Raw genomic sequence first — 12,425 nt, 5'->3', positions numbered from 1 at the left:
TTCCCAGCTGCCTAGTGCTAGTGGGAACTGTCTTGCAGGCTCAGTATTTACAGAATGTCCTTCTAATTGTTTCTTAACTGCCAATCCCAGTAACAGGAATCTCTCCCTCAACAAAGAATGGAAACATCTGATAGGATCTGAATTTGGGGTTGAAGTTTAAAAATAGTGTGAGTGTCAGGGGCTGGGGAAAAGCTCAGCTGGCTTTTCAGCGATGGTCTTGGAGGCCAACTCAAAACTCATCTCCATTTTCATCTCTCATGTAAGAAATGGCATCTCCCTTTGACATCCTCATAGACTAGGAGAGTCATTTAGAACAAGGGCTTGACTGGACAGGATCCACCGCAGTAAGCCAAACACTTCAGCCTCTCTCCATATTAACAAGTTAGAACAAAGCTGTTGAGGGATAGCAGGTATATTTTGTAATTATGTGAGAAAGACAGCATTTGACTTTCCAATCCAAATGGTTAAAGGCTTCCTTATTTCAGCCAAGTTAACTGAGTGATGTCCACCCTGGAAAACAAAGCTAGCTGTAGGGACGTGAGCCGCACTTAAGCCACATGTGGAGACAACAAACACATTGGGGCTACTGGGTCTGTGTTCACATGCCTCCAAGCCAGCTTGATCTGTCAGTTACTAAGACAATAGACTGAGACGGGGATTTAAAATGCAGTAGGAAGGCCTGGCTGGGCGTGGCTCAGTGGTTGAGCGTTGACCTAGGTAGGATCCAGGAGATCGAGGTTTGATTTCTGGTTGTGGGCTCGATCCCCAGTCGGGGATGTGCAGGAGGCAGCCGATCAGTGACTCTCCCATCATTGATGTTTCTATCCCTCTCTCTCCCCCTCCCTTCCTCTCTCTGAAATCAATAAAGATATATTTAAAATGATAATAAAATAAATAAATAAAATGCAGTAGGAGGGATCTGGGTTAGACACAAGAAAAAGCAGCCTGACTAAGCATTTTAAATCTTTGGAAAAGTAGTTGTCTAAGGATGAAATCACCTTTTGAAGATACTTTTGTAGACTCGGATAGTACCCACTCAGAAAATAAACATAGTTAAAGTACTAGTCACTATGTTTGTATTGAGGTCTCTGCCAGGTAATAGGGACACTAAGATATAGATGACATAGGTCCTGTCCTCCATCCAGTCACATTCTCACTGAGGATTCCATCCGTAAGCCAGTGAAAAGTTGGGTGACAGTGTGAGAGCACAAGAAGCCCTGTCATGAGACAGTGAACGATTCATTGTAGATAATGTGCTCTCTGGAGCTCAGAGCAGGGGCCTGAGCTCACTGCAGACTGATGTGGTCCAAGAGGACTTTATGGAGGGGGAGGCAGAGAGGGGCCACACCATGCAGGTAATTGGAATCACAGTCTTCTATGCTGCTGTATGTTGAGTCTGTTCTGCCTAATGACCTGGTGGATGAGGTCACTGTCCTGACTTGCATTGGCTCTAGGCAGAATTCTGTAAGCCACTAAAGAAAGAAGGAATTAAAATAAAATTGGGAATGGGGAAATCATTTGCCCCTGAGTTGAGGTCTGTTTTTTAATGTTAAGATGCTGGAGAAGAAATGATTCCAAAAATCGTTCATCACTGTTTCTGATAGAAACCCCAGACAGGCCTGTTCACTCCTTGTGGTCCTCAGTGTCAGACCTGGAGTGACAGGTCCTGTCCCGCTCCAACCCCAGGCTCCCCACCCAAAGCTTCTAAAGAGCAGTTGGAGGTTTCCGCAATTCATTTTGTATCCCCAGAGAGTAGGACTCTGTGGGTTTTTACAGCGATTAGCTCTCTAATGCTGGCCCTGTTTCCATAGATACCCTATAAATAGAGGAACGTTGGCGACTTAGGCTTGCTAAGGCTCACTGTGACCCAGTCACCCCACTGAACCCTTACAGCCAAACCTTTGAGGGGGAGACAGAGGGAATTTCAAACCCAAGTGGGAGGAAGGGACATGCAGTCAGCTGCCAGGTGGGATAAATTAGCTGTAGGTTAGTGTGGCTTTTTAAGATACTTTCAGCTTTTTGAGGAGTTGTTAAGAATACAGGGACCTGTAGGAATTAGAAGCCATGTTGGCTGTTTTTAATCAGATGGTGGCAAGGACTCTGAACCCAAAGCCCTGTTCTTTTGGCCTTATGCAGCTGTGTTTGCAGATTTTGGAGCAAACTTCCTCTTTGGGGGACCCACACCCAGGGAGGAGAACAGATGCAGCCTAACTGTTCAGAGACCACAGGCGTCTCAGGAAGGATCTTTCAGAAGCCATTGAGTCCATTCTTTTTTCCGGTGAGGATGATGTCACCCAGAGGAGATGGGGTCCTTCCTACCCTCAGAGAGAGTTCCAGGGAGGAGACAGCAGCCTCCCCTCACTTATCTCCCCATGTCTAGGTACCTATGCCCGAAGCTCTCTTTCTGCCTCACTTCCAGCCTCTGGGCTGTTCTGGGGCAGTTCTTGTTTGTTCTCATGGACCAGGAAAGCTCTGATTGTGCCCCACCTCTAACTCTGAAACATCTCAGCTCTTTTCCTAATACATGGCTTCACTTGGCTACCAAAAACGGCTTCTAGCAGTTGGGGAAAAGCAAAAGTTAGTGTGGAAAAGCAAGTGACATTTAGTAGCTGGAGCCTGTTAGTCAGAGCAGGTGGTGCTTTCTGCTGCGTTGGTGGCTAAGTTCCCTCAAGCTAGTCACCATGGTTTTCCTCATTTCCCAAACTTAAGGCTGGTTATGTGGATGTGCTGAGTTGTTGGTTTTCTTTCCCCCTCAAAACACTTGCCATGTTATAGCAAAACTCCTTAACCATCTCCTCCCTGACACCCACATGCAGAAGCAGCCCAGCCCATGTCACCTGCTTTCTTGCCTTGCATCTTGTGAGGAAAACCCTTGCATTTGGAGCACACCCTGCCCCCCGTTACCCTTTGACTGTTTTGTTCCTTTGCTTTGTGCCTACCGCAGACTTCATCAGACACCTCCATGCCAGAGGTCCTGCTTTCCTTCACCTGCTAAACAGGTGGGGAGGTAGGACATGAAGGCCACAGTGTCGAAACGTCTTGCCCAAGTCCTACGTGTGACATGGACAGATTTACTGCTGCAGTTCAGGGGACCAAGCTCCCCTTTGCCTGGGCATTTGTTTTGTTTTGAACCTGCCTTTGATACTGTCCTGGGATACAGGTAAATACTGTATCTACTTTAGTGTTGGGATCGGTGTGTGAGCCAGTGACGGTCAGTCAGAAGCTGGGGGTTTGTCTTTGTGACTTGAATGAGCCACTTAACTATGCTGGCCTCAGTTTTTTCACCTGCAAAATGGAGACACTGCTGCTGTGCCTGTCACATTGTCCTTCCTGAGGGTAGGCTAGCATCAGGCTGGAGCGACAGCATAAATTGGAAAGCACTTTGAAAAATGCTGTTGTGTAATATTAAAAATAAATTGGCCAAGGATTTTAGGATCCAAGGCAGTATGGCAGACAGTGGTGGCTGCTGTCCATAGCACCTCCACCCATTTCCTGGGGCTGCAGGAGAGGAAATGCCTCCGGGCTCCTGGACCTCTGGTGAGGTCTTTTGGAAGGAACTTTTCTTACCTGAGTGCATATAGAAGATTGGCCTCAGTGTTGGGGAAGCTAGGTTAGGCGTGCTGGAGAGAGGAGAAAGAGACCTGGAATAGAATGCTAGAAAGACAATTTGTGATATGTGATGTGACCATTTGGCAGAAGCAGCTGGACAAATGCCAGAGCCAGCTGGCCCCATCCAGGACGCTGGAGGGAGGTCTGTTATCAGCTTGGGCATGAGGAAGAGAGAGGTGCCTTGGCTCATGCCTGGAGCCCGCGAATCTGGCCTTTTCTAGCCCGTAGCCGATTGTGTCCCCCAATCTTGGTTCTACCCAGAGTAGATTCAGGTGGTCTTGCCTCAGGATGGCCCTGAGGGGATGGTGACTCCCATGGGAAACCTGGCATTGGGTAGCCTGACGTCTCACGGGCAGCTCCAGAATTAAATTCTTGAGAAGGAATGGTGGTAGCCTTAATTTACTCATCTAAAAATGGAAATGTTATTGCTGTTGATTTTGTTGGTTTCTGGGAAAATCAAGTGAGATAATGCAGGAGAGAAAGCACATTGAAAACTGTAAGCCATAAGCCATTAGTTGTGATGATATACTTTATCTGGCCAGGAAAATGGGTGAGACAAGGGCCCCGCCCATTTGGAGGATTGTGGTGAGACTCAATGAGGTGAAGAGTGAAAGTCCTGACCTTGACCTTTTACACAAATACTCGGTGGTGTGTTTATTGCCATCCCGTGGAAGTGCGGCGGCCTACACTCGGCGCTGGGGTATAGAGTACCAGTGAGCGCGGGTCAGCTTCTCGGAAGATCTAAGTGGCACCTTTTAGTTTCTACATGGTCTAAGTTTTTTGCTCTGTAAGTTTGTTTGTAGAAAAAAAAAGCCAGGAAGTGTAATTCTTTGGAATGTTTTAAAATGATGGAGGTTGCCTCATGCGATTAGCAGCTGTTCCTCACCCACGTGGCTCACGGAGCCCAAATGGTTGGGCTCAGAGTTTTCCCGTCAGGAGTTGCAGAGTGGATTCTCACCTGGTCCTCCGAGTCCCAGCCCTTCTCCCTTTGGCCCTAAAGCTCTGCCGAGGGCTCAGCCTGGCCAGGTAAATCAGCCCCCCGACAAGCAGCTGCCTGGAATTACTCCACACGTTGTCTCGCCCTGGCCTGTGGTCCAGCTGCCTCTCTGAGCAGCCCTGCCTGGGGAGCAGGTGGGGCATCTCAGCAGCAGAGCTCGGAGGGCCGGCTGTGGCAGGGCAGTGCTGGGCCCCAGGCCCTCTTTGGTTTGTTCCAGTCTGAGGGGAAAGGCACTCACTTGGACAGCAGGTTTTGATATGTATGCTAAAGAAATGGTCGCATTGCTGACTACACTAAAAGTATGCCCATAGAAGTTTGTTTATTTTTTAAGTTTATCGGTTTGTTATAAAGGACATGGAGGAACAGCCAAATGAAGAGGTACATAAGGTGAGGTCTGGAGGGGTCCCAAGTACAGGAGCTTCTGTCCTGAAGGAACTGAGGTGTGTCCCACCCTCCTGGCATGTGGATGTATTCTCTGACTCGGAAGCTCCAGTGATGTTTATTTTATTGCCAACTATATCAGGAACGAGATTGGCTCCAAATAACAGAAAATCATACTAGAATTGTATAGACAAAGCTAGGTTTATTTATTTCATGCAGCAAGAATCCCAAGATAGGGACTCACAACTGGTTTGGTGGCTCCTTAGGGCCATCCAGTTCCCAGACCTGTCCTTTGGGCTCTACTGTGTGTGCGTGTGTACTTTCAAATCATGCCAGTCATCGTGTGGCAGGATGGCTGCTGCGTCTCCAATCTTTACCTCCACATTCCAACTGGGAAGAAGTAGGAAGGGCCAGGACCTTTATCAGGAAAGCAAGTCTTTCTAGAAAGTCTCACCCTGCTTTTCTTTGGCCAAAACTGTGGCTATTCCTAGCTGCAAGGGAGTCTGATGAAGCAAGAATTTTTAGCAAGGTGCGTGAAGGCTTTGCAGTTTGGTTGTTAAGAAAGAAAGGGGAAAAGATGTTGAGTGGGCAATTAGCAGTGTCTGCTACAACAGTATAGTCTGATTGTCTGACTCTGATTTTCCCACAGTGTTGCAGTGAGGCCTTTTTTGGAAATGGATGCCTGGTGGTCTAGAGGAGTCCGAGCAGCTTGAAGGAGTACCTGCCTTAGAAAGAGGGACGGTCTAGGGGTGGAGGAAAATCAAACCAGAGGGATACAGCCTCAGTGCTGCCTGCATGTGCCTCTGTGAGCCCCACACTAGTCACAAGGATCTCATGACCAGTAACCCTGAACCCATGTGTGGACTGGAAATGTCCTGCAGGGAGCCACGGGAGTGCATTTCTTTGGAATGAAAGGAGCAGGTGTGGGTTGTCACCTTTCTGCAAGGCGTGATCTTTTAGGTGTGACGGGCCATTTATAGGGTCCTCCAGATTCAGGCAGCTGTAGTAGCTACATTGATCACCCAAGAGCAGACTCCTCATTTCTGTCTGCACCAGCTGGGCATTCAGGAGCTTCCCACTCACCAGGGTCTTTTGTCTCTTCCTCTTCAGAAAATCCAGCAGCTCTCAGAGGGCTCCATGTTCAGCCACGGCCTGAAGCACCTGTTCCACAGCCGCCGCCGGTCACGAGAGAGGGAGCACCAGCCGTCTCAGGATTCGCAGCAGCAGCAGCAGCAGCAGGGCGTGTCTGATCATGACTCCCCGGATGAGAAGGAGCGCTCCCCAGAGATGCATCGGGTCTCCTATGCCATGTCCCTGCACGACCTGCCCGCCCGGCCCACCGCTTTCAACCGTGTGCTGCAGCAGATCCGCTCCCGGCCCTCCATCAAGCGGGGCGCCAGCTTGCACAGCAGTGGGGGCAGCAGCGGGGGCAGCAGCCGGCGCACCAAGAGCAGCTCCCTGGAGCCGCAGCGTGGCAGCCCCCACCTGCTGCGCAAGGCCCCCCAGGACAGCAGCCTGACCGCCATCCTGCACCAGCACCAGTGTCGGCCCCGTTCCTCTTCCACCACTGACACGGCCTTGCTGCTGGCAGATGGTGGCAATGTGTACCTCTTGGCTGAGGAGGCCGAGGGCATCGGGGACAAGGTGAGGTGGGGCAAGATGAGGGCCTTTCAGGCAGGGGGCTACTCAGAGGCAAGTGCCATTTTGGGGTGTAGGGGGTGCTTCTGGACCTGGGGAGCTAAGCTGAGGGCCCTGGGTAATGGGTATGGACACCCTGCTGCCTGCAGAACTGTCTGCTTAGTTGAAACAGTCAGAGGTAGACTAAGCCAAAGCCAGAGATGGCCCCAAACGGCTCATTTCTGTTTTTTCGCAATTATATTTTGCTCAGGCTGATATTAATTTTGGTTTGTTTCCTGTAAACATGCTGTTGAGAGGCAGTCAGTGAGATGGTTAAGAGCACAACCCTGATTCTGCCTCTTACCAGCTGCATCAGTCCCTTAACCTCTTTGTACCTCAGTTTCCCCAATTGAAAATGGGGATAATAATAGTAGAGTTGCTGTAGGATTAAATGGGTCTATATGTATAAAATACATGGAATGGAGCCTGGTACAGTAGCATTTTTATTATTATTACCAACCAAAGAAGATAGAGGAGGAATCCATGAAGTGCTGTTTAGTAAGGGGACAATCTAGTTTAGTACTTCCTGAATGTCTCCACTCATTTATTCATGTAACAAGTGTTTATCGAATACTCGTAATGGTGCTGTAAGAATGAACAAGCCAGAGGTGCCATCCTCACGGAGCTCAGTGAACAGGGGAGACAGATGGGTGATGGGACTGTGCTAGAGGCCGTGGCAGCCTCAGCAGAGAATGAGGCACAGAAAGCAGGAGGCAAATTCAGAAAGCATTTGGCAGAATCAAGAGTACAAGTTGAGAAGTGGATGTGGAAGATGGAAGATGATTCCAGGGTTTAGGGACAGGACATTCTCTAGGTGAGGCAACATGGGGGGAAGGAGCACGTTTTGGGGGAAAGTAATGAATTCAGCTTTGCCGTTGTCCAACTACTGAGCACCAGTTGGCAGTGGGGTTCATGGGGCGAGGCCTGGGCGGGGGCTAGCGCCCTGGAAGTAAGCACCGAGCATGAAATCGTGGGTGTAGATGAGCCCCTGGAAGGACATGTGTTGAGTGAGAAGGAGACCAAGGACGGATCTGACATACAAGCGACAGAGCAGCCAGATATGTAGGAGTAAACCTGGAGAGAGGACTCCGAAGCAAAAGGAGACGGGAAATGGAAGGAGGAAGTAGGCAGCAGAGGGAAGTGTGACAGGGGTGACAGGTCAGATCTGGATTTGGAAATGCAGATGGGTAGTATCAAGCAGTGGAGGGGTCACTGGGAACCAACAAGAAACCAGTTTCAGGGCATTGAGGAGATGGTGGAAGGGGAGGCAGCATGAGTAGCTGATCTGGGGAAGAGAAAGGCCAGTGATATCGCGTTGAGGCAATTTGGTTTGGGCAGGAAGGGTTGCAGATCACATAGGGCCTAGTAGGCCAGGAAAAGGGCTTTTGACTTTTTTTCTCAAGTGAGACGGGAAGTCATTAGGTTTTATGCAGATGAGTGACACTTTTTTAAGAAGACCACTCTGGCTGCTGGATGGAGAATATGCCATGAGCCAGGGCATGAGCGTGGAGCCCAGCCAGAAAGCTGCTGGAATGCTCCTGGGGCGAGGTCACGATGGCACACAGCAGGGTGGGAGGGCTGGAGGTAAGGAGAAGTCACTGGATTCTGGATTTGCTTCAGAGATCAAGCTACATCCATTTTGTATAGATTTGGGGCCTGACAGGGAGCAGGCAAAGATGGCATGCATGTTTTTGGCCTGGCAGCTGGAAAGAAGAAATTGCATTAACTGAATTGGGGGAAAACGACAAATGGAACAGATATTTGGCAAGGGCTGCTGGGGTAGAAATCGGAGTAGGTTTTAGACATGCTACATTTGAGATGGCTATTAAACACCCACATGGAAATGCTAAGCAGTCAGATGAATAAATCTGGAGTCTCAGGGAGAGATCCAGGCTGGCGGCATACATTTGGGAGTTGTCAGTATATAGATAGTATTTAAAATGATGGCACTGGACCATTTGTAAGCAGAGTTTCAACTGTGAAGAAGTCTGTTCTGAGAGTGAGATCTGGATGTATCGCCAGTGGATGTGTCTCCACTCCACGTGGCCTTGTGAAGAAGGGACTCCAAGGCGCCGGCACAACCTTCAGCCCTTAACGGGCAAGCGCTCTGCGTGTAAAGCAGCCAGGCCCACCTTTCACTGCTGAGTCAGTGAATACATTTTAAAAATCAAATTAGAACAATCCTATTAAGTGAAGGTCTCTGGTACTACAGCTACTTTACGAAGAGAGAGAACGTGAACCTTGTTGTCTCTGCCACTGGAGCAGATGGAGCATGTGGGCAGTGGGCACTGTGGGAAGCTGGGAAGGGTTGTAGATGTTTGCTGACTGAGAACACTGGGGCTGGGAAGCCCCTCCCGAGGCTTTTCCATGTGGCTGGTATTTGGCCTTCACGTTACCCTGGAGATACCCAGAGGGCAGGCAGGGTTCTCTTCTTGCTGCCGTTCAAGACCAGGCCCAGAGACTCTCGGGTGAGCTGACTGGGGGATGGTTCCCTGGGTTCAGGGTGGTGATGGGGGAAATGGTTGTTCCTGTGACTGTTTTCTGTTCTTATTTAGAACTTTCAGCTTTCCAAAGCTTCGTCATGTGCACTGCCTGGTTAATCTTAATAACATCCCTGTGAAGGAATCAGAGCAGGTATTATGATCTCCATTTCATAGATGGATAGACTGAGGCTTAGAGGAATCAAGAGGCTGCTTGTTTGAGGGTACAAACAAGCTAGTTCATGGTAGAGAGGAGACTAAATCCCATGTTTCTAGCGTGTCCACAGATCAAACTCATCTGAAGTCACCCAAACCACTAGAGATCGTTTTATGCAAGATCGTTGGGAGCAGGTTTGCCTCAGCCCAGGGAGGGTGACTTGATCTCTTGGTTGCCATTTCCCTTCAGTGATACAACTTTCCTAACCTGGAGCTGTCCCTCCATGGTCAGGCAGGTGTGGCCCTGGAGGTCCTGAGGAGACGGTGTACTTCCCGGTCAGGGAAGGGGCCCTGCTCTATCAGCTGACTTCCCCAGGCCCGGAGGCCATTGGTTGGTGTGAGAAGCTATGGTGGTTCCACCCTGGTCTTTGGGCATGAATAGAAGGCATTCTCTTCTCTCTAGTAAACACAGCCCCACATGCTCTCTGCAAGCTCCCTGGTGATTACTAGCATCTATTTTTAATTCATAAGCCTCTCCCACGACACACACCCCTTGCCATTGTTTAGAATGCACCAGCTGGCTTTCGGACCAGAGCCCTGTCCAGAGTCCTGTGGGGGGTTGAGTTATCAAAACACCCTGGAGGCAGCTGGAGTTACTGGGCTGTCCTGGAGAGGCTTATCCAGTCCCCAGCCCAAGAAAGTAGGGGACCTGGAGCCCTGAGGAGAGCTTGGGTGCCCACCGTCCCAGCAGCAGTTCAGCCTTGGTGACATAGTCTGGTTGTCATTCATTCCCTCCAAGCCCAGTTAGCTGTCTTTGAGTTTGTGCCTCAAATGATTTCCCTTTAAAACAACAGAAAAAGTTGTCATCTCAGCCTCTGCTTTCTATTATTTGTGTGATACTTAGCAAGGTAACTACTCTGTCTTATATCTATAAAGTGGGGGAAAATTATCATCATTTGTTGGTACACTGGGGTGTTGGCAGGTGACTAGAGAAGGCAGGTGACATGACTTCAGGGTCCCCATCAGTGTGTAGCCTTACTCCTGGGAAACCCGGAGGCTGCAGAGGAGCCACTGGTCACATGTGCAGTGACAGTGGATGTGAGCTGCCTTGTTCCTCATGAGTTCCTACACTCTGTGTTTTCTTTTTCCTTTGCTGGGCAGCAGTTCCTAGAAAATATGTACTCAGGCACACTGAGTCACCCTTTCGTCCTGCCTTCATTACTGGGGAGTGGGTTAGCAGGGGCCGGCGGCCGGTGTCCCTTTTCTCCTACTCCTTCCATGTCGGATTGCTTCCCTTTCAGCCTTGTTCAAAGCCTGGCTGTCACCACGTTCATCCTGCCCCTTCTGGGCTGTGCATGGTGGGTCTGTGGAGAGGGCTAGCACAGGAGTGCTGGGCTTACAGCTAGCTCTGCCGAATAGCCCCCCACCTTGCCCTGCTCTTCCCTTCCCCTTCTGTGCAGTGTGGTTGGTCCCCTCTGAGGATAAACTGCAGTATGGGGTGGGCGCTGGGAGCTCACAGAGGGCATCTGGGCAGCCATAGAAGACTAGCATGGAGGGGCCCAGTGGCAGGAGGGCTTTTACTAACAGGCCCGCCTGCTGCCCCGTGGCTTTGAGGCAGGCAGGATGGGAGAGAGGACTATGTGCTGGGGAGTGAGGAAGTGTAGAGATGATGTCATGGCTGGACTTCCCTGTGGTCTCAGGGACATGTTATCTCCAGGCCCCAGCTGGGGAAACCAGTGGCATTTGGCTCATTACCTAAAGCAGAGCAGACTCTGGACACCCCCACCAGATTCATCCAACAACAAGACTCCTCTGTAAATAAGCACCCCTGGGTACTCCAAGGGCATGGCAAGTGGGGGGCCGCCCTTTGCCCTGGGCTCTTGCCAAGAAGACAGATCTTGGCAGGCGCCAGGGGCTCTGGTTTACTTACGTCTGGGAGCCTGCTGGTTCAGAGGTGGGTGGGGTCGGCTCTGCAGAGAGAGGTTTCCAAACATGTCCCCTTGGCAGCTGGGGGAGGTGAGGCCATTCATCTGTGAGGCCTGCTAATGTGTCTGAATTTGTAGGCCAAGTTACATGGGAGGCCGAAGGGGTCCCTCGGCCTGTCCACGCAAATGCATACACCTTTAGAGCCTGTGGCGCTGTTCCCGTTCACAGTCACCCGTGTACCTGCTCGAGTCTGCCAGCCTGAACTCACATCCTGCTGCTGGGGAGGACAGCTGCCTTCTCTCTTCCCGCCTCCACACCTCATCCTATCTCCCCTTCTCTCCTCCTCCCTGCGTGCAAAGGCTCCTCAGGCAGAGCAGGGCCAGAGGCAGCCAGCCCAGCAGCCTCAGAAAAGCCTCAAAGGCCAAGGCAGGGCAGTTCTGTGATTTGCCACAAACTCTTGCTTCCTGCCCCAGTGATTAAAAGCCCCTATTTCCCCGGGGCCTTCAGGCCCCACCACAGCAGTCTGTCTTATGGTATCTGGCAAGCCAAGCAGTGCACAGCACAGGGAGTGCAGTCAATAATATTGTCATCACTTTGTATGGTGATGGATGGTTACACTCGTGGTGATCACTCTGTAAGGTAAATGTTGAATCACTTATATACCTGAAACTAATAGAATATTGCATGTCACTTGTACTTTAATTTTTTTAATAAGTTCTTTCTTTAGTCTGCTTTGAATTCCGCAGTTTCAGGTAAAACTCCTTGCCTTTTAGGGTTCCCGTTGCAATCAGGAGAGGGGCCATAAAATGAGGACTCTGCTCCTTACCTAAAGCTCTGACACCAGAGAACATAAGCGGCAGCTTCCTCTCGACTTTCCGACAGGATCATGGGCTCAGTTAGTTGCCCCAGCAGACAGCTGGCCTCTGGAATTATCCTCTACTCATCTTTTCCCCACTGACATCCATGACTTTCTTTCTAGACAGAAAGTGCCCAGGGCTGCCCAGATTAGCTCTGGCTTCCGAAAGTAGAGTTCCCCGGGGTGCAGCTAGATATCCATGCCGCCTCGCTGAGTGAGACCTGATGTCATGCATTCGCAACCTGCTTGGCTCTGAGCTCAGGCCCAACCCTGTAGGAGACCCTGTGGCTGTCTGCGCCTCCTGGGGGCTGAGATGATGCCAGCCCAGCTCAGGTGGGAGACA

At 50.4% G+C, this 12,425-nt stretch overlaps 1 protein-coding gene across 2 annotated transcripts in view; it reads left to right on the top strand.

Annotated features, from left to right (window-relative positions):
• TMCC2 (transmembrane and coiled-coil domain family 2) overlaps nucleotides 1–12,425 on the top strand; it is a 32,684-nt gene that overhangs the window by 5,161 nt on the left and 15,098 nt on the right. For both annotated transcript variants that reach the window (XM_081120923.1, XM_081120924.1), the window contains exon 2: nucleotides 6,098–6,631. In XM_081120923.1, the coding sequence (XP_080977049.1) occupies nucleotides 6,098–6,631 (534 nt within the window). The remainder of the gene's footprint in view (nucleotides 1–6,097; nucleotides 6,632–12,425) is intronic.

This window comes from Miniopterus schreibersii (assembly GCF_964146895.1).
Source record: "Miniopterus schreibersii genome assembly, chromosome: 19".
Lineage (NCBI taxonomy): Eukaryota > Metazoa > Chordata > Mammalia > Chiroptera > Miniopteridae > Miniopterus > Miniopterus schreibersii.
Note: the sequence above shows the minus strand (reverse complement) of the source record. Positions and strands in the feature narration are given on the sequence as shown.